Source organism: Rana temporaria, chromosome 7, assembly GCF_905171775.1.
Source record: "Rana temporaria chromosome 7, aRanTem1.1, whole genome shotgun sequence".
Classification (NCBI taxonomy): domain Eukaryota; kingdom Metazoa; phylum Chordata; class Amphibia; order Anura; family Ranidae; genus Rana; species Rana temporaria.
In genome coordinates, this window is record NC_053495.1 from 112,885,932 (window position 1) to 112,911,623 (window position 25,692).

Sequence of the window (25,692 nt, forward strand, 5' to 3'; positions counted from 1 at the left end):
CTAAATACGAGAAAGAAGGTTGTGTATTGTTCTCAGTTTATTTTTGTTTTTTTTACAGAACTCAAAGAAAAGATAGAATGTGGAAAACCTCCACCAACAGATAATGGAACAGCTGTTATAGAAAGAGAGATTTATTCCAGTGGTGATTCTATATTTTACAAATGTGTTGATGGATATGAAATACAAGGATCTAATAAAATCATATGTAGGAAGGGCAAATGGACAGAGCCTCCTAAATGCAAGGGTAAGTCAATCCTAGAGCAGAAACATAACTAGAAAAAAAATGTACCTCATAACTAAATTTGTGCGTACCACCCCCCTCACCTAATACATATATATTTACATTTTAGATTTTAGGTCTCTTGCACGTGGGTGCTTGAGTCCATGCAACGTAAATTTAAGTAGATTTACCCCACCTGGAATGCCCAGTTGCTGTGTTCAGTCATCCATAGACATTAATGGCTGTGTGCGGTGGTACTTTGTTATATGCCTGTGGTCACGAAAACCACAGAATACATTTCAAAACATGAAAAGACATTTTTTTTTTTACATATGCTTGTATGCTGTCCCACTCACTCCATCAAGGACATAAAATATCCCTCTGGCTCCATCAAGATCTGTAGCAACCATGAATTTGGTCTGGGTAAATTAGTATGCACTAGGCTCCCAAGGCTCTGGTAGGGACCAAATGTCGCTGGTGTTGTGACAATTTCAACCCTTGTACTTTCATCCTGCCATGTGTTGTAAAGCCGAAACTATAAACTTATGGCTTGTTATATACAGTAGCATACTAGCACATCTCCTCTACAAAGAACTTATAGTGCATCCGGAAAGTATTCACAGCACTTTTTCCACATTTTGTTATATTCTCGCCTTATATCAAAATGGATTAAATTAATTATTTTCCTCCAAATTCTACAAACAATACCCCATGAGGACAACGTGAAAGAAGGTTGTTTGAAATCTTTGCAAATTTATAATAAAAAATCACATGTACATAAGTATTCACAGCCTTTGCCATGACACTCAAAATTTAGCTCCTGTTTACACTGATCATTCCTGAGATGTTTCTACAACTTGATTGGTGGTAAATTCAGTTGATTGGACATGATTTGGAAATGCACACACCTCTCTAAATAAGGGCTAACAGTTAACAGTGCATGTCAGAGCACAAACCAAGCGATGAAGTCCAAGGAATTGTCTGTAGACCTCCGAGTCAGGATTATATCAAGGCACAGATCTGCAAAAGGATACAGAAAAAAATCTGCAGCATTGAATGTCCCAATGAGCACAGTGGCCTCCATCATCGATAAATCAAAGAAGTTTGGAACCATCAGGACTCTTCCTAGAGCGGGCCACCTGGCCAAACTAAACGATCAGGGGAGAAGGGCCTTAGTCAGGGAGGTGACCAAGAACCCAGTGGTCACTCTGACAGAGCTCCAGCATTTCTCTGTGAAGATAGGAGAACCTTCAAGAAAAACAATCTCTGCAGCACTCCACCAATCAGGCCTGTGTGGTAGAGTGGCCAGACAGAAGCCACTCCTCAGTAAAAGGCACATGACACTGTGCATGGAGTTTGCCAAAAGGCACCTGAAGGACTCTCAGACAACGAGAAACAAAATTTTCTAATCTGATGAAACAAAGATTGAACTCTTTGGCCTGAATGACAAGTGTCATGTCTGGAGGAAACCAGGCACAGCTCATCACCTGGCCAATACCATCCCTACAGTGAAGTATGATGGTGGCAGCATCATGCTGTGGGGGGGTGTCTTTCAGTGGCAGGATCTGGTAGATTAGTCAGGATTGAGGGAAAAATTACTGCAGCAATGTACAGAGAAATGCTTGATGAAAACCTGCTCAAGAGCACTCTGGATCTCAAACTGGGGCATCTTCCAACAGGGCAATGACCCTAAGCACACAGCCAAGATAACAAAGGAATGCCTATGGGACAACTATGGAAATGTCCTTGAGTGGCCCAGCCAGAGCCTAGACTTCAACCCCATTGAACATCTCTGGAGAGATCTGAAAATGGCTGTGCACCAACGCTCCCCATCCAACCTGATGGAGCTTGAGAGGTCCTGCAAAGAAGAATGGGAGAAATTCCCCAAAAATAGGTGTGCCAAGCTTGTGGCATCATACTCAAAAAGACTTGAGGCTGTAATTGGTGCCAAAGGGGCTTCAACAAGGTATTGAGCAAAGGCTGTGAATACTAGAATACTAGACATGTGCATTTGTTTTCGTCCAAATGCATTTTCAATCTGAATTTCGGGTATTTTCGTTATCGTTTTAACAAACGAAAACGAACGTTGCTACAACAGTTCGATATAGATAGGAGATTCGACATGATGCTGACAATAGTGATCTGTGTGTTTCGAACCTGTGGTCAAATGTGCCTAACCTCTATTAGTCCAAGATTATTCTACACAGAGAAGAAAGATTTCGACATAGAGAGAAAAGATTTGACATTATAGAGACAGTGTTGGGGTAGACCATTCGACATGAACAACGAAGATTCAACGAAGCAGCTAAAAACATACAAACTTAGAATCTGTCATTGAAGGCTTATGGTGTCTGTCGAAAGTCCTAAGAAGATTCGACAAGCAGCTAAACTGTACGACGCCGCAGTCGTACATTTACGGTCAAATGCTCGGCCCATAGGCTATAGTAGAATTTGAATGTTGGTTGACTAGTAATAATAATTTATAAATATAATTATTACTAGTGTCATATATTAGAATTCTTCTATAGCTTGTAGGCGGAACATTTGACCGGAAATGTATGATTGCTGCGTCGTACAGTTTAGTTGCTTCGTTGAATCTTCTTAGAACATTCGACAGACACCATAAGCCTTCAATGACAGATTCAACCTTAATTCATTCGGATTTTCGGACAAATGCATTTTTTTATCGAAACAAAATAAATAAAAATTAATTTCGGGAGTAACTAAATAAATGTATTTTTCGGAACATGTCTAGTGAATACTTATGTACATGTGAGTGATTTTTTTAGTTTTTAATTTTTAATAAATTTGGAAAGATTTCAACAAACTTCTTTCACATTGCCATTATGGGGTATTGTTTGAAGAATTTTGAGAAAAAGAATAACTTTAATCCATTTTGGAATAAGGCTGTAACAACAAAATGTGGAAAAGGTGAAGCGTTGTGAATACTTTCCGGATGCACTGTATTCTTTCAATGTTTTAACTGATATGTAATGCTTACCGGTTGATTTTTTATTTTTTTTTGGAATACCCAAGGAAAGCTGTGACATGAGAAAGGAGGCAATATAGAACTTGCAACTGCCTTTATGCACAGGTACGGTTATATGGGGTAGCAAAAGGAACAGCATGGGTCACTTTAATGTTCAGCAGACATTCATGTACTGTATATAGTTTACCAACTAGTCCATTTCATTTAACAATTCTAATGTGGCTGATTTCTCTATTTTTCTATATATGCCAGCCAATAATGAAGACTGTGGAAGTCCACCAAAAATAAGCCAGGGTGAGCTTACCGGTGCTGCACTGGCAAGGTATACTACCGGTTCTTCTGTGGAATACCGCTGTCACAGCTACCACTTAATGGAGGGAACCAAAACTGTATACTGTACACGTGGAACCTGGTTACAACTGCCTAAATGCTTGGGTAGGTATTGTGTGTACATGTATCATCATGTGAATCAATTTTAAATGTCACAGTAGAATCTGATTTTATTTTAGACAGTAATACAGGTAATCCCATTTAAATGTTTTATATTCTGAACTTTTCTAATACTTGAATAGATGTACTTTATGAAATACAAAATTAAAATGTAAATATTATTTGTTTCTGTAACATTTATGTGCTTTTGCAGTATCCCTTATGTCGTTGTATGGTAATAACTATCTACGCATTTCTGCAAAAGTGGTGTATGTTTTTTGGTTCAAGACATGCAACTGGTTCCTGTAAATAGTTAGTGAGCCAGGCTATTTGTTATAAAAGAGCAGTAGGAGTGCCACACCAATAGATCCAGGTCCAGAGGTTTTATTTATTTGAATTTAATTGAAATAAAATACAGAAAAATGTACACAGATAAATCATTGAGCCAAACAAAGCACATGCATATAACAGTTTAAAAATCCATTTAGGATAAAATAAGTAAGGGAGGATAATAAAAATACAGTGTAACCTCGGACTGCGAGTAACATGGTTAATAACCACTTAAGGACAGAAGGTGTTTTTCAGATTCGGCGTTTACAAGACTAAAACAGTTTTTTTTGCTAGAAAATTACTTAAAACCCCCCAAAATTATATATATATTTTTTCTAACACCCTAGAGAATAAAATGGCGGTCATTGCAATACTTTTTGTCACACCGTATTTGCGCAGCGGTCTTACAAGCGCACTTTTTTTGGAAAAAAATCACTTTTTTGAATTAAAAAATAAGACAACAATAAATTTAGCCCAATTTTTTTATATATTGTGAAAGATAATGTTACGCCGAGTAAAATGATACCCAACATGTCACGCTTAAAAATTGCGCCCGCTCGTGGCATGGCGTCAAACTTTTACCCATAAAAATCTCGATAGGCCACGTTTAAAAAATTCTATAGGTTGCATTTTTTGAGCTACAGAGTAGGTCTAGGGCTAGAATTATTGCTCTCGCTCTAACGATCGCGGCGATACCTCACTTGTGTGGTTTGAACACCGTTTTTTTTTTTCGCTTCTGTGCGGGAGCTCGTCGGGACGGGGCGCTTTAAAATATTTTTTTTTTTGGTTTTCTTATTTATTATTATTGATTTTATCATTTTTTACACTGAAATAATAAAAAAAAAATGTATCACTTTTATTCCTATTACAAGGAATGTAAACATCCCTTGCAATAGAAAAAAGCATGACAGGTCCTCTTAAATATGAGATCTGGGGTCAAAAAGACCTCAGATCTCATTTTTAGACTTAAATGCAAGAAAAAAAAAAAGGAAAATTTGTCATTTAAAAAAATGACAACAAAAAAATTGTCTCTTTAAGATGCTGGGCGGGACTGACGTTTTGACGTCACTTCCGCCCAGCAAAGCTTTGAGGACGGGTGGGGGCCATCTTGCCCTCACTCGCGTCCTCACTGAAGAGCCAGCAGCATCCGATCTCCTCCGCCGCTACCGATGGCTCCGGTAAGCGGCGGAGGGCGCGGAAGAGCGGCGGGAGGGGGGGCCCCTCTCCCACCACCAATAACGGCGATCTCGCGGCGAATCCGCAGCGGAGACCGCCATTATCGTTTACACGCCCGCCCACACAAGAGATGGATACCTCGGTTGTGGCAGCAGCTGCTGCCGTTACCGAGATATCCATCTTTAAAAAGAGGACGTATATATACAGTGGGCGGGCGTTAACCGGTTAACGAGCGTTTCGCAATACGAGCATTTTTTTTTTTAATCCTGACTGTTTGCAAGTGTTGTCTCGCAAAACAAACAGGATTCAAGCCTCTGCAGTGTGCAGTACCTCATTTGACCAGAGGTTCGGGGGCGCTGGTGGCACACGGAGCCGTTTGGAAATACTAGGAAATACTCAGTTCCCGAGTGTTTCTGAGCCTTTCTGAGGGTTTCTGAATGCAGCCAAACGATCTTCGAGTATTTCAGAGTCTCCCACCTCTAGCCACATGCAGTATTGCATGCCATAAAAGTCAATGTGGAACAAATGATTTCAGTTTCCATTGACTTCTATGTGGAAACTCTCTTTGATATGCGAGTGCTTTTACAAGCATTCTCCAGGAATGGATTATGCTCGTAATCCAAGGTTGCACTGTATACATATTTATGTGCATAGTTAAAAAAATTATATTTCTCGTATATTTGTTGGTTAATGCCCAAAGCTCCCCCAAAGGCTCTTCCATGTTTGTGAGCTTTCTACCCGGTCTATATAAAACAACAAATGCACTTTGGGAGCTTTAGATTTCCCTTTTCAGCAGAGCTAAAAGAATCTAAAAAAAAATTAGAAAAATGTACACAGAAATAAATCATTGTTTCAAAACACAGTTCACGCATATAAAGTATGTTCAAAAGTCTAATTAGGATAATATAAGACATGAAGGATAATAAAAATATTCATATAATTAATGTGCATACGTCCATGTTCACCTTACTCTAAAATCTAGGTATAAATTGGGGTGGTTGCCATTTTGTTTAGTTTACTGTAATTGGTGCAGGGACACACTGGACGCCTTCAGCTGCCACTGTTCTGTGATAGACTTCTAGTGTGTCCCTGCACCTTTAAGGATACATGAACTGCCTCCAGGTATTCCTGTCCTTACCTTATTCATTGCTATATATGTTCCAAAATGAAGGACCACACTATACAAAGGACCTTGACAAGGCAGTGTGGCTTTTATATAGGGAATCTTCACATACAGTAAGAAATGTTATAAACTTGGGTAGCACATGGACCACACAAGCATAGTATGTACTAACTGCTTAAAACTGACCCTTGGACAATTTTTTTTTCAAACAACATGGGTATAAATCGATGTGCACCAAATTTGTTTCTACCGCCTGCTGCACCAGCTAATCCCTATGGGCCAGATCCACAGTCGCCGAGCGCAACTTAACTTTTCAGAGTTAAGTTACACTGCCGCAAATCTCCCAAGTTAGGTGCCGATCCACAAAGCACTTACCTGGAAATTTGCGGCGCTGTAACTTAAATCCGTCCGGCGCAAGGCGTTCCTATTCAAATGGGCGAGTCCCATTTAAATTAGGCGCGCTCCCGCGCCGGACGTACTGCGCATGCTCCGTCGGGTAAATTACCCGACGTGCATTGCGCTAACTGACGTCGCTCCGACGTCATTTGCTTAGACGTTAACGTAAATGGCGTCCAGCGCCATTCACGGACGTCTTACGCAAACGACGTAGAATTTAAAATTCGACGCGGGAACGACGGCCATACTTAACATGGCTTAGGACAACTAGGGCTTAGCCCTAGTTTTACGCGGCGGAACTCGACGTAAACGACGTAGATTTAGAGCGTCGGGCCCGTCGGAGCGTTCGTGGATCGCCGTAACTGGTCATTTGCATATTCTACGCCGGCCTCAATGGCCTCGCCACCTAGCGGCCGGCCTAGAATTGCATCCTTAAGATCCGACAGTGTAATTCAATTACACATGTCGGATCTTCGTCCTAACTATGGGAAACTGAGTCTGTGGATCAGTTCCATAGTTAGGACCAGGGATACGACGGAGTAACAGCAGTTACTCCGCCGTATCTCTTTTGAGGATCTGGCCCCTATGTGCTCAAAGGAGGGAACTGAATGAAAATGTCCAGCTTGCTCAATAAACTCTCTCACATCATTGGCATTTCAATCTTGATTACTTCAGTTGGCTGTATTTTGCCCAACATGGTTGTCATATAATTTTAATCCACTTAGTGAAATTTACCACTGGGTCTTGAGATGGAATCAGTAGAAGAGTTCTAACTTCCAAAGATTGGATTAATGATTAGAAAGTCTGCTTCCAAAACCATAGGTGCATGTGCTGTATGCAGAGGAGGGTGCAAGCATAAAATAGAGAAATATGTGGAGCAACAAAAATGAAAGTCTATTGACCAATAAAATATATAGAAAATGTGTTTTTTTTTTGTGCTTTAAAGCACCAACCTCACTGCCCCATGGACATTTCTTTTTGGCACTCCATGTTTTCCTTCTAAGTTATCAAATACAGAAAAAAAAACCTTGGTTCGGACTTTAGAGTCAGATTTGGACCACATGGTTTCTATACAAATCTATCATTTATTTACACAAAAACATAAAAAATGGCATAAATGAACACAGTTAAAAGCATGTGTACACATTTGTGCAAAATTTGGCCCATCACAAACAAGCGTTGACAAAATAGTATTACCGTATTTATCGGCGTATACCGCGCACTATTTTGCCCTGAAAATCAGGGCAAAATCGTGGGTGCGCGATATACGCCGATACCCGCTTTCCCGCCATGAGTTTGAATACTGCGCCCGCATATAGCGAGCGCAGTACACTCGTGAATCTTCGGCCAGTCTCGGCGCCTCTCGTACTGACGTCCTGAGCGTACAGGACGTCAGTGCGAGAGGCGCCCGAGCCTGCCCGAAGATTCACGAGTGTACTGCGCTCGCTATATGCGGGCGCAGTATTCAAAGTCGTGGCGGGAAACGAGCGGGAGGACGCCGCCGAAGGACGCCGGACCCGCCGAAGATGGACACCGGACCCGCCGAAGATGGACACCGGACCCGCCGAAGATGGACACCGGACCCGCCGAAGATGGACACCGGACCCGCCGAAGATGGACGCCCGACCCGCCGAAGATGGACGCCGGACCCGCCGAAGAGGACACCCGAAGCCGCAGAAGGACGCCGGATCCGACGAGGCCGCAGATGGACGCCGCGCAAGACATCAAAACTGTAAGTACAAAAAAACAAAAAATCTTTTTTTCCCACAGGATTGGGGGCCACTTTGGGGGTGCGCGGTATACGCCAGAGCGCGTTATACCGCGATAAATACGGTACATAATATCAGGTGAGTGCATCAACACGTTTAAATCTGATTTGGGGGTCTCAAATAAGATATTCAGATGAGATAGTAGATCCAGATCTTTGTAAAAGATTATTAGATGCTTTATTGTATACAAACACTGCAGTGGAGAGACACAACACAGACCGACTTCCATCTCTACCAGGCGGGACGAAGAAGGAAGTGCCTCTGACTTAAAAACATCAAGTTTAACAATATATACTCTATGAATAGGCGTGTTATAGGTGTGATCGTATAGTTTAGTCCAATCAGCATTCATATCTTCTTAGTAGCAAGGGAATAGTTAAATGGGTGGTTACAACATGTGACTGATAGAAAGTGAAAGAAAACATGTTTCGGCATCACCCATCTCGGCATCATACAAATCTGCTAATCTGACTATTTGATAACACTCTCTCTTCCTTGGGGTCATCTTCTTCAGTTATAACTATCATTGTATTTCACATTTAGCACTATTAAAAAAACAAATACGGTAAACAAGCAATCCTATACCGATTACTCCTATGAGGACAAAAACATATCTGCTGGATCCATGAAAATGTACCATATCTAAACAAATGTAATCTGGGTTTGTCATATTTCCTATCATAATGTCACATTTTATACCTCTTCCCCTTATTAAACAAGGGGATATTCCAAAAGGCCTTAAGTTATATTTAGTATAACATTTTTTTTTTCACAATAATAGAACATTTGTGATATTCTTGACATACTAGTTTTTGGGCAGCCTTGTATTGCTTAAACTCAAAATGAAAGTAAATGAGTACTAGGGGCCAGATCCACAAAAACCTGACGTAACTTAAAAAATCCAATTTAAGTTACACTGGCTTAAAGTTTCTACCTAAGTGCCTGATCCACAAAGCACTTATCTAGAAAATTCAGGCTGTGTAACTAAAATTCCGCCGGCGCAAGGCGTTCCTATTCAAATGGGGCGAGTCCCATTTAAATGAGGCGCGCTCCCGCGCCGGCCGTACTGCGCATGCGCGTCGGCCGTACTGCGCATGCGCGAAGTTACGTTACGCCGAGTTTTGAGGATCGCGACGGCTTAAAGTTGCGTCGGGGAAAAAAAAAATGACAGCGGCATGCATTCCTGAGGGAGAACTCCATGCCCATTTTCAAAGAAAAAATCGGCATGGGTTCCCCCCCCAGGAGCATACCAGGTCCTTAGGTCTGGTATGGGTTGTAAGGAGACCCCCCCACGCCGAAAAATTGACGTAGGGGGTCCCCCTACAATCCATACCAGACCCGTATCCAAAGCACGGTACCCGGCCGGCCAGGAAGGGAGTGGGGACGAGCGAGCGTCCCCCCCCCTCCTGAGCCGTGCCAGGACGCGTGCCCTCAACATGGGGGGGTTGGGTGCTCTGGGGCAGGGGGGCGCACTGCGGGCCCCCCCACCCCAGAGCACCCTGTCCCCATGTTGATGAGGACAGGACCTCTTCCCGACAACCCTTGCCATTGGTTGTCGGGGTCTGCGGGCGGAGGCTTATCGGAATCTGGGAGTCCCCTTTAATAAGGGGGCCCCCAGATACCGGCCCCCCACCCTAAGTGAATGGATATGGGGTACATCGTACCCCTATCCATTCACCTGGAGGCAAAAAGTAAAAGTTAATAAACACACAACACAAGGCTTTTTAAAATAGTTTATTATTCTGCTCCGGACGCCCCCCCTGTCTTCGTTATTAGCTCAATTACCAGGGGGGGCTTCTTCTTCCGCTCTCCGGGGGTCTTCTTCCACTCTCCGGGGGTCTTCCGCTCTCCGGGGGGGCTTCTCCGGACTCCGGGGGGGCTTCTCCGGACTCCGGGGGGCTTCTTCCATCTTCTCCCCTCTTCCGCTCTTGACTCGGCGAACCCCGGTTCTTCTTCAGCTCTCCGGTGCCTTCTTCTTCAGCGCTGGCTGCCTGCTATGTTTGTGTGTTAGCTCGATTTCAAACAGGCAGCCAGCGCGGTCTTCTGTGGTGTCAGGGTCTTCTGGTCTTCTGTTCTTCCGATGTTGCCTCGTCGCCTGTTGTCGCTGTAATGATGGAAGCGCGCCTTGCATCCCATTTATATAGGCATCACCGTCCCATCATGCTCCGGTAGGTACCCACGTGGTGGGTGCCTACCCACGTGCACCCACCACGTGGGTACCTACCGGAGCATGATGGGACGGTGATGCCTATATAAATGTGATGCAAGGCGCGCTTCCATCATTACAGCGACAACAGGCGACGAGGCAACATCGGAAGAACAGAAGACCAGAAGAGAAGATGACGCCACAGAAGACCGCGCCGGCTGCCTGTTTGAAATCGAGCTAACACACAAACATAGCAGGCAGCCAGCGCTGAAGAAGAAGGCACCGGAGAGCTGCAGAAGAACCGGGGTTCGCCGAGTCAAGAGCGGAAGAGGGGAGAAGATGGAAGAAGCCCCCCGGAGTCCGGAGAAGCCCCCCCGGAGTCCGGAGAAGCCCCCCCGGAGAGCGGAAGACCCCCGGAGAGTGGAAGAAGACCCCCGGAGAGCGGAAGAAGAAGCCCCCCCTGGTAATTGAGCTAATAACGAAGACAGGGGGGGCGTCCGGAGCAGAATAATAAACTATTTTAAAAAGCCTTGTGTTGTGTGTTTATTAACTTTTACTTTTTGCCTCCAGGTGAATGGATAGGGGTACGATGTACCCCATATCCATTCACTTAGGGTGGGGGGCCGGTATCTGGGGGCCCCCTTATTAAAGGGGACTCCCAGATTCCGATAAGCCTCCGCCCGCAGACCCCGACAACCAATGGCAAGGGTTGTCGGGAAGAGGTCCTGTCCTCATCAACATGGGGACAGGGTGCTCTGGGGTGGGGGGGCCCGCAGTGCGCCCCCCTGCCCCAGAGCACCCAACCCCCCCATGTTGAGGGCACGCGGCCTGGCACGGCTCAGGAGGGGGGGGGACGCTCGCTCGTCCCCACTCCCTTCCTGGCCGGCCGGGTACCGTGCTTTGGATACGGGTCTGGTATGGATTGTAGGGGGACCCCCTACGTCAATTTTTCGGCGTAGGGGGGGTCCCCTTACAACCCATACCAGACCTAAGGGCCTGGTATGCTCCTGGGGGGGAACCCATGCCGGTTTTGTTTTTTACAAATTGACGTGGAGTTCTCCCTCGGGAAAGCATACCAAATGCCGTCGCTGCAATGGGCCTTTACAAGGTGTGACTAACTTTACACTTTGTAAAACGAGCCCTAATTTTACACTTGCAAAATAACACTTACGGCGCAAAAAAGAAGCTAGAAAGCTTTGTGGATCGCCTTAAGTGCTAATTTGCATACTAGCAACGGCATTTCGACTCGAAATGCCCCCAGCGGCGGATGCGGTACTGCATCCTAAAATTAGGCAGTGTAATTCAATTACACATGCCGGATCTTCTGTGTAACTTTGGAAAAAGCCTTTTGAGGATCGTTTCCAAAGTTACACACAGACTGAACAGCACTTAAGTCGGAGTATCTCTTTTGAGGATCTGGCCCTAGGTGTGTGCCTTTTTTTGAACTGTCTGGCTTATGTGAACATATCTAGCAATTACTCAAATCACTCCTTATGCCTGTTAGCATGTGTAATTTGTACAGGTGATTTTCCTCTATAGCCTTGACTGCTAAGATCAAGCAAAGGCATAACAGTAGTTTACTCATCTTTTGAAATTAGCTGTACTTTCTTGCATTGGCTGGCATGTATCCACGTCACTTTACAGAGTAGCAGTTGTCAGGAACACTTGGTAGGGTCCTTCGAACTTTGGTCCCAAAGGTACTTTCACATGTACTTTTACTAGGACCCAATCAACTGGCTGTAAATCATGTGGTCCAGTTACTTGACTGGATCTGGAATTGAATCAAAAACAAACTTGTGCATTGCAGTTAGTTGCTTGCAGTAAAGAGTTACATAAAAAACAAAATCATTATACATTACAGCAGTCTTATGTGGAAAATACAACCCTGCCTTAGGTGGGCTCAGAAAACAAAATCTCATAAGGGCTCAAGTTCTCTGACCTATACGTAGGGGTAATCCTGATGTTGTAAAGAACCTAAGGCAACAGTTCTGGTCATTGTTTCTTTATTGACCCATTTTCCCTTTTGCATTAATTTAGCTAGCCTGTCTTTAATGATTCCATTATATTTTTCTACCTTCCCTGAACTCTGAGGATGATAGGAGGCATGGAAGGTCTGCTCAATTGCCAAATCCTTGCATGTAATTTGCATGGTCTTTCCAGTGAAATGTGTTCCTCTGTCATTCTCTATGGTTTCAGAGACTCCAAGCGGCATATTACTTCGGAAAGGAGTTTCTTTGCTGCTGTCTTGGCATTTGCTTTAGCCACCGGCCAGGCTTCTATTCAGCTTGAAACATGTCTACGCACAACAAAACATATTGATATTGGCCCGATTTGGCCAATTGGATTAAATCAATCTGAAGTCTTTGGAAAAGGAAGTGACTTGGCCCAATGTCTGTGTTACTCTGGTCGGTTTTCCTGGGTTATTTATAGCACAGATTATCAACTAAGGCCCGGATTCACGAAACACTTACGCCAACGTATTTCGAAATACGCCGCGTAAGTGTAAATATGCGCCGTCGTATCTATGCGCCGGACTCTGAAACCAAGATACGCCTGAAAATAGGCTTCATCCGACCGATGTAACTTTCCTACGCCGGCCTATCTTGGGCGCATATTTACGCTGGCCGCAAGTGGCGCTCCCATTGATTTCCTATTCACATATGCTAATGAGGGAGATACGTCGATTCACAAACTTAAATGTGCCCGGCGCATAATATACGCAGTTTACGTAAGTTGTATGCCCGGCGTAAAGTTATTTCCCATATAGGAGGCGCAAGTCATGCAAACGTATGGACCAGGGAACACAGCTGTCGTATTTTACGTAGTTTACTTAGTACGTGAATAGGGCTGGGCGTAGGTTACATTCACGTTGTAGGCAGTGATCCGTCGTATCTTAGGGAGTAGTTTCAACGTGATTCTGAGCATGGGCACTGGGATATGTCCATGGGACGGTGCATGTGCCATTCGTTTTAAGTACTTCTATGACGCTTGGCCCATCATTTGCATGGGGTCACGCCTCATTAGCATGGCTCACGGCCACTTCCACCTACGACGGCTTACGCAGAGGAAACCCAACGTATCTTTAACAGCGAGTGGGAGCGAGTGCTTTGTGAATTCGGCGTAGCGTAAAAGAGATACGCTACGCCGGCATAAATATACGCCAATGTATGTGAATCTGGGCCAAAGTCTTGACATGCATTTCTGGAGTATCGAATAAACCATCCAGCCTTGCTTACGTTTCTCTCCATTGCCTTAGGGCATACATGACTCAGTCCATGAGCTAGTGGCATGATCATCTTCTCCGTTTGAGGTGGGACACATATTCCATTTTTCTTGCACAAAAATCCATCTTGATCCTTCTTTGCTCCGCCCCTTTACATGATCTTATACCAATCATCAGGTGCAGATTCTTGCAATTTTTTAATCAGTTCCTTTACTTTAAGTATTTGTTCTCTTATTTTCCTTCAATCTGTTACGGGCTTCTTCTTATTCCTTTGCAAAATCAGTGATTAGAGTCATGATTGCTTCCATTGGTGTTTCAGCAGTCATCCTGGCAGTATGATCAGACAACTGGTTTCCTTTTTCTTCTTTGGTTGTCCTCCAGTATGTGCCTTGACTTTCAGGATGGCTACTTCTTTTGGAAGGGTTACTGCTTCAAAAATTTCTTGAACATATTTCCCATTTTGAATTGGTTTTCTTGCAGCAATTGGTTCTCTTTCAGCAAGTGAATCTTCTGTTCTTCCTTATGGGTCCATAATCATGGACTACTTCGAGAGCATACTTGCTATCAGTGTAGATGTTGGCTGTGTGATCCTTTGCGGTCTCACATGCTCTTGTGAGTGCTACCACTTTGGCATCCTGCTCCGAAAGTGATGAAGGGAATAGTTGGGTCTCAATCACTTCCTCCAATGTTGTCACCGCATATGCCATTCTTGGGACTCCATCTTTGTACAGGTGTGAACCGGATCAGATCAGAATTTTCAAGAGGAGTGTCCTTTACTAAGGAGATTTTCTGCATTTCTTCCTCCATAAGTTTTAAGCAGATTTGGTCAACCTCCTCTTTGAGGTCCCCTCTCTCTAGGAAAACAAACTGGCAGGCTTGATTGTAGTACATCTTTTCGCTTCTATTTCTCCTTAGGCCCATTTCACATGTGCGGACCGTATGTCCGCATTTTCATCCATTCGTTTGCGGATGAAAACGGGACATACATTGGTCCCTATGTGATTGCGGGTGTCAGCGGATGAACATCTGCTGACACCCGTAATCACCCGCCTCCGCAAAGATCCAATTTTGCGCACGGAAGAAAATCCTATTTTTTCTTCCGTCTACGGATCGGATCGGATGAACACGGACACACGGTCCGTGTTCATCCGATCCCCCCATAGGGGAGAGCGGAGAAAAGACAGGGCGGTCCCTGCACAGTGTGCGGGGACCGCCCTGTCAGCCGACGGCTCAGCGGGGATTTTACGGAGCGATCCCCGCTGACCTGACAGATACACGGAGGCGGATCATTACTGATCCGCCCCGTGTGAAAGGGCCCTAATTCAAGCAGTATTGCTTCATAACATCCATTCCAAAGCATATCTTCTCTTTTGTACAGCACCACTGGCACAGGTTGCAGCTGCAGTTTTCTTTTTGTGTTCTTGTCACAACATGGTTCTTGGTGCATCCACCAATCGGATCTATTTCATACACGGTTTAAAAGCGTTTGCGGTCAACAGGGCAGGATGAAGAGGTTTCACACCATTTAGGAATGCAGGATATACAGAAAACGTGACAACAATCTTCTGGAAAGCCATCCTTCACGGAAAGACTGTTCAGACAAATTGGAAACCTCTTAGTTGAACCTAATGCTAAAGTACTGGCACCAGTCCCATCTTTGCTTTTGTCACCATCTTTTTCTTCATGTTGCTGGTCTTTCAGATGAGCATAAGCATTTGCTCCTCATCCTTCCCACTAAACCTAATAATGTGATTTATCTCAGCAGGGTCAGAAATTAATGCAACCATAAAATCACCATCCAAACAAAGGCTATCGTAGCTTTGATTCCTCAACTGCAATTCTGTTATTCTATCATCTGTTAGTTGTGGAAAGCGTAATGTTACAAAAGCGTCTTTACCGTCCATCTCAGACAAAGACATAATGAGCTAGTATGACTAGCATACTAGCTCATAATGCATTACTTACCTTAGATCGAAGCTCCCGAAGCCGTCCTTGTCTTCCCCTCCAGCCGCAGCCATCTCTCGCCTCGGCGCTGTGATTTGCCAGAGCGGCGATGACGTCACTCCGTGTGCGCGAGCCGCCAAAGCCGGCATTCTACATTCAGAAAACTGCCATTCTCAGTGCACCTGTGCCATTGTCTACGGCGCGCATGCACCGAAGACAACATTGCATTCTCTTTGGTAAATATCTCCTAAACCGTGTAGGTTTAGGAGATATTGCAAACATCTAAAGGTAAGCCTTAATCTAGGCTTACCTGTAGGTGAAAGTTGTAATGGAGGGTTTACTTCCATTTTAAATCTCATCACATTAGCATTCTTATGCCGCATACACAATCGGATTTCTACTCAAGCTTGGCTTGCATACACACGGTCACACAAAAGTTCTCTGAACTTTCGACCGTCAAGAACGTGGTGATGTACAACACTACGATGAGCCGAGAAAATTAAGTTCAATGTTTCCAAGCATGCGTCGAATTGTTTCCGAGCATGCGTCGGAATTGTGCGCGCCGGAATTGCTACAGACGATCGTAATTTCCGATTGAATTTTTTTCCGTCAGAAGATGCAAAGAACCAGTTCTCAAATTTTTGCTGTCGGAAATTCCGACTGGAAAAGTCAGATGGAGCATACACACGGTCGGAATTTTCTTGTCGGAAATTCCGACCGTGTGTACGGGGAATTACAGCCTATCCTGAAATCTCTGTTCCTCTCAGATTTTTCTGTCAGTGAATCACTTACTTGTGAAGATAATATACTTATTTCCTCCTCTAAAGAAACTTGCCTTTCTCCACTTTCATGTTTATTATCTACTAATCACCAATAACCTTCTGATAACTTCTGGCATGCTAAAAAAGTTAATCAACCCAGTCTTGTATATCATTCACATTTAAACATCACATGTTATACTAGTAATTTCATAGCTGGTCAAGAGTTAACATTTTACAGGCAGTCTCTCACACAGGAATTTGTCCATCGAAGAAGCAGAATTAAGGGGGGGTCAAAGGGGGAAGCTGGAACCCCATTTCACTTCTCCTTAAAAATGATTTCTTAGTTTAACTTACAAAGACTTCGATCTTACAAAGGCTTCTATCTTTCTCATATACCATTTTTGTTTAAAACATTTATATAACACTTGCATTGCCTGGTCTAATTCTCTAATTTTGACAGGCTCATAACTAGTTAAAGTTTCATCACGTTGCATACTTTACAAAATCCAGTATTGTACACACCTAATCACCTTATTCAACTCTGCATGTCAGTCATAGGACTTACTTGTGCCACTTATTCTACCTCTCCCGGTTTGAAAGGTCCATGGGAGCACCGGACTCCCAAGCTAGAGTCCCCACTCTGGAGTCTCTACTTTAAAAATGTGTGGATCGTCACCCAAAATTTCTCCTGGGCCACACACAGTAGCCGTCAAATGGCACTTTATTACACTTGCCACACAGGCCTGTACTGTTGCCACATAGGCATCACTCGCCACACAGGCTCTCTACTACAGTCCTCTGGTCAGACCTTCTCACAAGTCTCATAAATCTATTGACACCCCAAGCATAGAAACAAAACATCAACATTGATAATTATTTCTGCAACAAGTGAAGTAGAGGAGTTATTTGGGTCAAACTGTGTAACATCAGCATTACTCTGGTTTGCATTACATGTTATCTCACCATCTCATCAACAGCATAAGACTCCTTTAGCCAATGGACCCCAGACACTGACTAATTACTCACCACGGAGAGCAGAATAAGTAATTATAACAGTTTCTTACTGTGGCCGCTTGTCTGCTCAGCGTGAGTTTCCTGTCTCTCTGGCCGGGAGCCCAATGTACTGTATCCGAGTCAAAAGGCACCAAATAAGATATTCAGATGAGATAGTAGATCCAGATCTTTGTAAAAGATTATTAGATGCTTTATTGTATAAAAACACTGCAGTGGAGAGACACAACACAGACAGACTTCCATCTTTACCAGGTGGAACTAAGCGGGAAGTGTCTCTGACTTAAAAACATCAAATTCAACAATATATACTCTATGAATGTGCATAAGCACTAGGCGAGGGAGGGAGGCAAAAAGGGAGTAAGCTGCTGCTTCTTATCTGGCGGTGAAGGTCATCTTAGACTGAAAACTTCTTTGTCTAGCAAGAAAGTCTATTACAAATTCTTATGCCGCATACACACCATCACTTTATGTGATGAAAAAAAACGACATTTTCTGTGAAGTAAAAAACAACGTTTTTGAAACTTCAATTTTCAAAGACGAAGTTGCCTACACACCATCGTTTTTTCACAATGCTCTAGCAAAGCGAGGTTACGTTCCACCACGTTTTTCCATTGAAGCTCGCTTCATAACTAGCTTCTGGGCATGCGCTGGTGTAAAAACATAGTTTTTTGCTACACACTGTCAATTTCTGTGAAGTAAAAAACGACGTTTTGAAAAACGACACATAAAATTGAAGCATGCTTCAATTTTTTTTTTGTCGTTTTTACAAGACATAAAACAACGTTTTCCCCCACACACGGTCATTTAAAGTGACAATTTTAAAAACGCCGTTTTTTTTCATCACATAAAGTGATGGTGTGTACGCAGCATTAAAATGATAGTCTCTTTTATATATATATATATATATATATATATATATATATATATTCAACATTATCAGACCCCTATAATTCTACTCAACACTCTTCGCTAATCCGCTTCCTCAGGACACACATAGGGGTGATATAAGAAGAAACAGGCCTCACTTGTCTGAGTACGAGCACGTGTACAAAAAAAATCTCTGCTGGGCAGGCACCAGGGCAACAGAACAGATCAGAGCAGAGCAGTCTAACACATATGTGGGCAAATGTAAACAAGGAGTTGATAATGTTAAACTGTATCCTCGAAAGCTCCCATAAGCTTAGAGGTCAGCAGATAAAAAGATGTAAAGTAGCTGCACAATATATATATATATGCCAGACGATAACAGTTATAAATGGAAAGGCAGCAGCCAAATTGCCATAGCTTTACATCGACCAAAGGGCTATTCACAGTAAGTCCCAGAGAGCAAGCTTGCACTCAGGGAGAGGGAGCCAGAAGGTGACCCAGAGTGACATCAGTATTTGTATTCTTCTACGTTGTCATAATAAATCACTGAGATCTTTCATATTTAATTTTTATATATATTTTTTAAACTTTGTCTTTCCTTTGCAACAACTATTTCCCTCTCTATATTGCATTCCAGACTGATATGCACAATAATAAAGTTATCTTCTCTTTACAGAGCCGTGTACAGTATCTGTGCTGGATATGAAAGAAAGAAATGTGGATCTTCAGTGGCATTTTGAGATCAATTCAAAATTCTTACACGGTGATATGGTGGAATTTAAATGCATGGATGGATTTGACACATCAACACATTCTGAACTAAAAGGGTTGTGTCAAAACGGTCACATTTTATATCCAAGTTGCAGTATAAAAGGTAAAAAAATAAACCACAAGCTTTACTCTCCACGCATTGTGATTCGATTTGCATTATAAACACATTACCTTTACTTCTTCAGGTACACTGAAGTCATGTGGCACTTCTCCTGTTGTGACGCATAGCACAGTTAACTCATCACAGAAAGTTTATTTGTCGGGATCTGTGGTTATTTACCAGTGCTCAGAGCATTACTACTTGAATGGAAAAAGCATGGTGCGCTGCTCCAACGGACTATGGGAAGATCCACCCATCTGCATTGGTAAGATTAATCTGTCACATCCTTCAGTATTGTACAGAATATTTCAGGCACAGCCCTTTAAAGACACTGTTAGGCCCCAGGAAAATTGTATGTTTATAAAGCACCATATCACAGTTCTCACTTGAAAACAGGACTGTTATTTTTTTTTTTATTAATATAGACAATTTGGGACATTGCACTATTAAATATCTCATACATCCACACACCAGAGTCATGTAAGGCCCCATGTACACTGCTGGTGCTAAACGGACGTTCAGAGGCAGTTGGACACTTTTTTCCAACTGCCCCTGAAATCATTTAATGTTATCTTATGTGTACATGTACACAGGTTTGTTTGCTGTTGTTTTTAGGCAGTTGCGTTTATAGGTCTTTTTTTAAGGCACAAAAATTGGTTCAGAAGCCAAAGTTTCAGACGCCAAATGTGTCTAAATGCGATAACCCATGTTAAGCCGTGTTTTGTTTATAATGTTTTTTTGTTTTTGGCCATTTAAAAAAAAAAACGCAAACACCGCTAAACGTGGCATGTAAACGCTGCAAAACGGATGTTTAAACGTGGGTTACTATCTATCAAGTTAAATCATTCAGGAGAGGTTGTAAAAACGTCCCATGTACATGAAGCCTAATATGTTTATAGACAATAAAGGACTATTACAGTATAAACACAGAACAGGCGCACTACATAATGCAGATTAATTAAAAATAACAATGGAAAGCAACAAATATTGCTTTTACAAACAAACGCCTGAGTGCACGGGTACTTTCAGCACTGTGGTATAAATTAGGGAAGATATTGCTGATCCAATACCTAGTAAAGCCATCAGAAAATAGGGAATCCCCGTAATGGAACAAACTTTCAGCATCCCAAGAGAAGTGTGAGGAAATGAACTGCTCTCACCCACATCCCCTATGTAAATCCACACTGATGCATTTCAGGGCCACACTCCATTAGCGTTACCAACTCATCCCTTTAAAACAAAAACATTTTAATTACACAGGTTCTGAGGCTAATTAACTGCATTTAAGGCACTAAGGCTGGGTTCACACTAATGTGGTTCACCACATCGCATGTCATTTGTACAGGAATCGCACCGTATTTTTGTACAAATGACTTGCAAATTCAGTGGGGTGCGAATTGAGCCATACATTATGTATGGCTCAATTCGCACTGGACCCACACCAAAAACATGCAGGACCTTTTTTTGTCTGCACCGGAATCAAATCGCATGGCTGTTCAGACCAATGCGATTCCATTAGATAGTTCAAAACTGCGTCCTGCGAACCGATTTGGGGGTGTCAATAACTTTATATTGACACCCACAGCGGTTCATAGAGCGCAGTGTGAATTGATTCTTATGCAGTGCAGGAACCTGCACAGGAATTGCTGTGGTTCCTGAACTGCATCAGTGTGAACCCAGCCTAAGTGAGTTTAATTACCACCTTTTGTAGCCACAGAATCTGTGTAATTAATATGTGTTTGGTTTTAAATGGATGAGGTGGCAACCCTACACTCCATCACTTTTTGGGTAGGCTTCTTTTTACTTCCCGTTGTGTCTACAAGATGGGAAGGGAAATATGCCCAATAGTATTTGTATCTGAAGTAACTGAAAGAGAATAGAAGTGAGCAAGAGTGGGAATACCTGGTCTGCGCTTTCAAATAGGTAGCAAGATAGCATTCTCAGATTACCATCAGGAAGGAATGATTGGGACAGATTTATGTACCAGAGCAAAACCTGAATGTAAAACAGAAGTGGGTGGTTTGAAACCAGGGGTGGACTGACAACTCATGGGGCCCCCGGGAAATAGAAGATTATGGGGCCCCCAGGCTTACAGGTGGCCACCACACCAAGAGGCAGTGCAGAGGCAGGGCAGCTAAAATCTCAGGATTTTCACATCAAAAGCATGTCGGTTTCAGACATATCAGGGACAGATGTAAAAAAACACAGATTTTTACATACTGTCCCTGGTTTTATTGAGCCTGGCAACCCTGATGGGGCCCCCTAGTGGCATGGGGCCCTCAGGCGGTGCCCGAGAACCCCAATGGTTAGTCCGGCCCTGTTTGAAACTACAGTATGTATATCGCAGCCTATTTTTTTTTTTTTTGCCTGACATGTTCCTCTCTGTAAGTTATATACAACTTGTAAAGATGTTAGCAAACCTATTGTGAAGAAAAGGAGGCTGCTATTGCTGACTCTCCCTTCTGAATATACTAGTAACATGGCTTATGCTGGTCCAGTGGCTTAAATACAAACTGTAAGTCACTGAATTGGGACAAAATTATAGATAGAAGTGTTTAATTTTTTAGACATCCCAACCTGCAAAAACGAATTTAAGGGAGGTTTCAAACTCATTTCAGGGAGGTGACGCTGATGACGCTTCGCGCCGCTCCCCCCCCCCTAAATAAAATGCAGCCTTACCAGTGGCAATTAAATGCAGCCTGATCAGTGCCAATAAAATTCAGCTATACCAGTGCCCAGGAATTGCAGCCTTACCAGTGCAATAAGCGTATATTGATTGGTTTGCGCAAAAGTTATAGCATCTACAAAATAGGGGATAGATTTATAGCATTTTTATTATTTTTTTTACTAGTAATGGCGGCGATCTGCGATTTTTATCAGGACTGCGACATTATTGCAGACACATCGGACACTTTTGACACATTTTTGGGACCATTGCCATTTATACAGCGATCAGTGCTATGAAAATGCACCGATTACTGTAAATTTTTCACTGGCAAGGGAGGGGTTAACACTAGGGGCAATCAAGGGGTTAATTGTGCTCTATCATGTGTTTCTAACTGTAGGAGGATGGGACTGACCTAGAGGAAATTACAGATCGTGATTCCTAGCTATTAGGAACTCACAATCTGCCTTTCCTCACAGAACAGAACAGGGATTTGTCCCTGTTCTGCCTCTCACTAGCCCGCTTAAAGTGACCGACGTACAGCTACGACGGTTCGCGCAGAAGAGCTAACCTGTCGCAAGTATAACTGTGGCGGCTGGTCCGTAAGCAGGTAAATACAAGTTGGTAGCCCCCGTACTTCTATACTAATAAAATAATTGTAAAGGCTTTGTTTAGAGCCGGTTCACACTGGGGCGACTTGGGATCCGACTTGAAGTCGCCTCAAGTCGTCCCAAGTCGTGATGTCGAGAAAAACAATGCAAGTGAATGGGAGCGGTTTTAAATACACGACTCGAGTCGCTCCGACTTCAAAAGACGTTCCTGTACTACTTCAATCCGACTTGTAGGCGATTTGTACCCATTGATTTCAATGGAAGTCTGATCCAAGTCTGATCACTGTCTTAACTGAAGCGACTTTCCAGGAAGATAACATACATTTCTCAGGCAAACCTCTCCCTCCCCCTCCCTCCCCTAGAGCTGATTGTTGTTTGATTGGCCACTGGAAAGTCTCCTGTCCTGGAGACGACTTCAAGAAGTGTTGTAAATCGCCCCAGATTGCCCTGTGGTTCATGCTCAAGTCGTGTCGGAGTCGCCTCTGAAAGTCGCGATGGAAGTCGTGTCGCCCCAGTGTGAACCGACTCTTACTCTTTTTTTCCCCCTTAAATTCCAGCTTTTCTATTTATCAATATTGCATTAATGTGCTAAAATAAAACAGCTTTCCATGTAACCAATTGCCGACCAGCTCACGCAGATATACTACGGCAGGTCGGCTCTCCTGCGCGAATCCACATGCCTTTAGGTCGGTAATAGGAAATGTAGCGCTAAAATTAAGAGAGACCAAATCATGTGTGGTAAGGTTGGCCTCAAAGTGCAACAAAAGTGAATGTAAATAGATAAATAAGTCCACGTGAAGGGTCCATTTAAAAAAACATAGAGTGGGATGGTGAAACCAGATGTGTAGCAATATGGGTCATCACATGAATCTTCTTGTAAAGGAGTGAGGGAGCATACTCTTACCAGAACCGGTGGATCTACTTGTTAGGCAGATCGTTAGAGCGTATGAAATCCCAATGGCCAGTGACATCAGCTTGTCTGAAGACTCTAGATGGACCAAACAGATAGCAGCTGACAACTCTTTTAGAAGATGTCCCGAATTTGAGGGAGACTCTGAATTCACTGGATGTCCAAATGGTCCTCAGATGATGGTAGACCGACTTCCGATCAAGGAATCCTTTTCAGGATTGATGATGGCACAATGGAGAAAACTCCAAACAGAAACTTAAACACCCAAACATGGAAGAAAGAGGAACAAAAAAAAAGGTGCTCTAGTTCAGGTCAAATGTGGGTTTATTGAAAAACCAACAAAGCTTAAAAGTGATCACAGTACAACATTTTTAAAAAGGGGCAATAAGTGGAGTGGTGTACCAAGCCCAGGGCTTGGTACACCTGGTTTCACTATCCCACTCTGTTTTTTTGAATGGACCCTTCATGTGGACTTATTTTTTTATTTACATTCACTTTTGTTGCACTTTTAGGCCAACCTTACCACGCATGATTTGGTTTCTCTTAATTTTAGCGCTACATTTCCTATTACAGTCACATTTTAGTCTTAGTCACATTTTATGTAGCTGCTCTCATCCGTTTTTGTTTTCACCTTTTGGTTTATTATATGTTTTAGACTAGCGCAATATTTTTTCCCTTTCTTTCCATATACCTGTACGTCGGTCCGTGCAAGGAGGATAGCCGGAGCATGCCTGCGGGGCCCGCGGACTCGATGTCCGCCGGTGACCTGCGATCGCTGTGTACAGAGGCAGAACGGGGAACTACCTATGTAAACAAGGAGATTCCCTGTTCTGCCTAATGACATGTCAGAGATCTTCTGTTCCCAGTAATCGGGTAACAGCAATCTCTGCCATTTCACAGTGAGCCCATCCCCCCTACAGTTAGAGCACACCCAGGGAAGACAATTAACCCCTTGATCGCCTCCTAGTCTTAACCCCTTCCCTGTCAGTGTAATTTTTACACTGATCAGTGCATTTTTATAGCACTGATCAATGAAATAATGTCACTGGTCCCCAAATTTGGGGTCAGATTTGTCCGCCGCAATGTTGCAGTCCCGCTAAAAATCGCAGATCGCTGCCATTACCAGTCAACTCCTTCCTGTGTCATGACCTAAAGTCTCTCTCTAGGAAGTAAGGCAGAAGTAATGGATCAGTATTTTTAAACAGCCATGAGAAAAAATAACTACATTAATGCTGTATTGGTAAATAGGTGAGGCGGAGTTTGGAAAAAAAAGGTAAACAGTTACATATTCAATCACCCTCCAATTTCCATGGCTGGTTTTAGCCTAACATAGCTTATTATTTTTGCACTGAGAGGATGCTGCTGGATTTAATTATGAACTTCTCACAAAGCTCAGGCAAAAAAAACACTGCTGAGACAACTGGTTTCTGAATCCAGCTTAAAGTGGTTGTATACCCTCTGCTACTACTTGCACCTACAGGTAAGCCTACATTAAGGCTTACCTGTAAGTGCTTGCAATATCTCTTTAACCTACATGGTTAAGGAGATATTTGCAGAAAATCTGGCACGATGGCTATGGTGCATGCGCGCACTGAACGCACTTTCCCTTGAATGGAAAAGTGTCGGAAAGGCGCGCATGCGCAGGGATCATGCCGGTTCCGCGCACATGCGTGGGTGTGATGTCATCGCCGATCCGGCCAGTCACAGCGGAGCGCGATACCCGGAAGTCAGTATCATGGCGGCGGCGGAGGAGAGGAACGAGGCTCTTGCAGGGTGTGGGGTACTCTTGTTTCAGCTTTACCGATGACTCTTGTGTCTAAAGTCATCCTATGTTCACTAGGGGCATAGGATGACTAAGAAATGATATCTTGGCCTACATGAGATGGGGCTTTCATTGTGTGATGCTAATTGACACTGTATTGTGTGAATTTCTATTGATGATAAATGTGTATTGTATAGCAGGTGAGAAGAGCTTATCTCGAAATCACCTTGTCTGGGTAAATGATTAGTAATTTGCTCATGTAGATTATCTCGGAAACAGAATGTCTGTCTCCTAAAAGATGTGTATTGAGCTCCTTGTGTCATGTTGTGGGTGGAGTTAAGTCGTTGTTCCTTGGGGCTGCTAACTGTATAAAAGCCTGAGTTTACCATTAAAGTGTCTATCCGTTTTGAACCAGAGAATAGAGCTGTGTGTCTCGTTTCTGGGGAAGCCATATGGGCCGTGTTCGTCTGCTGGATTGTGGAGTGT

At 43.3% G+C, this 25,692-nt stretch overlaps 1 protein-coding gene across 1 annotated transcript in view; it reads left to right on the forward strand.

The window, feature by feature from the left end:
- LOC120945571 (coagulation factor XIII B chain-like) overlaps nt 1-25,692 on the forward strand; it is an 86,577-nt gene that overhangs the window by 58,965 nt on the left and 1,920 nt on the right. The window contains exons 7-10 of the mRNA XM_040359835.1: nt 59-244; nt 3,462-3,644; nt 19,064-19,261; nt 19,344-19,523. Coding sequence (XP_040215769.1) covers nt 59-244; nt 3,462-3,644; nt 19,064-19,261; nt 19,344-19,523 — 747 coding nt within the window. The remainder of the gene's footprint in view (nt 1-58; nt 245-3,461; nt 3,645-19,063; nt 19,262-19,343; nt 19,524-25,692) is intronic.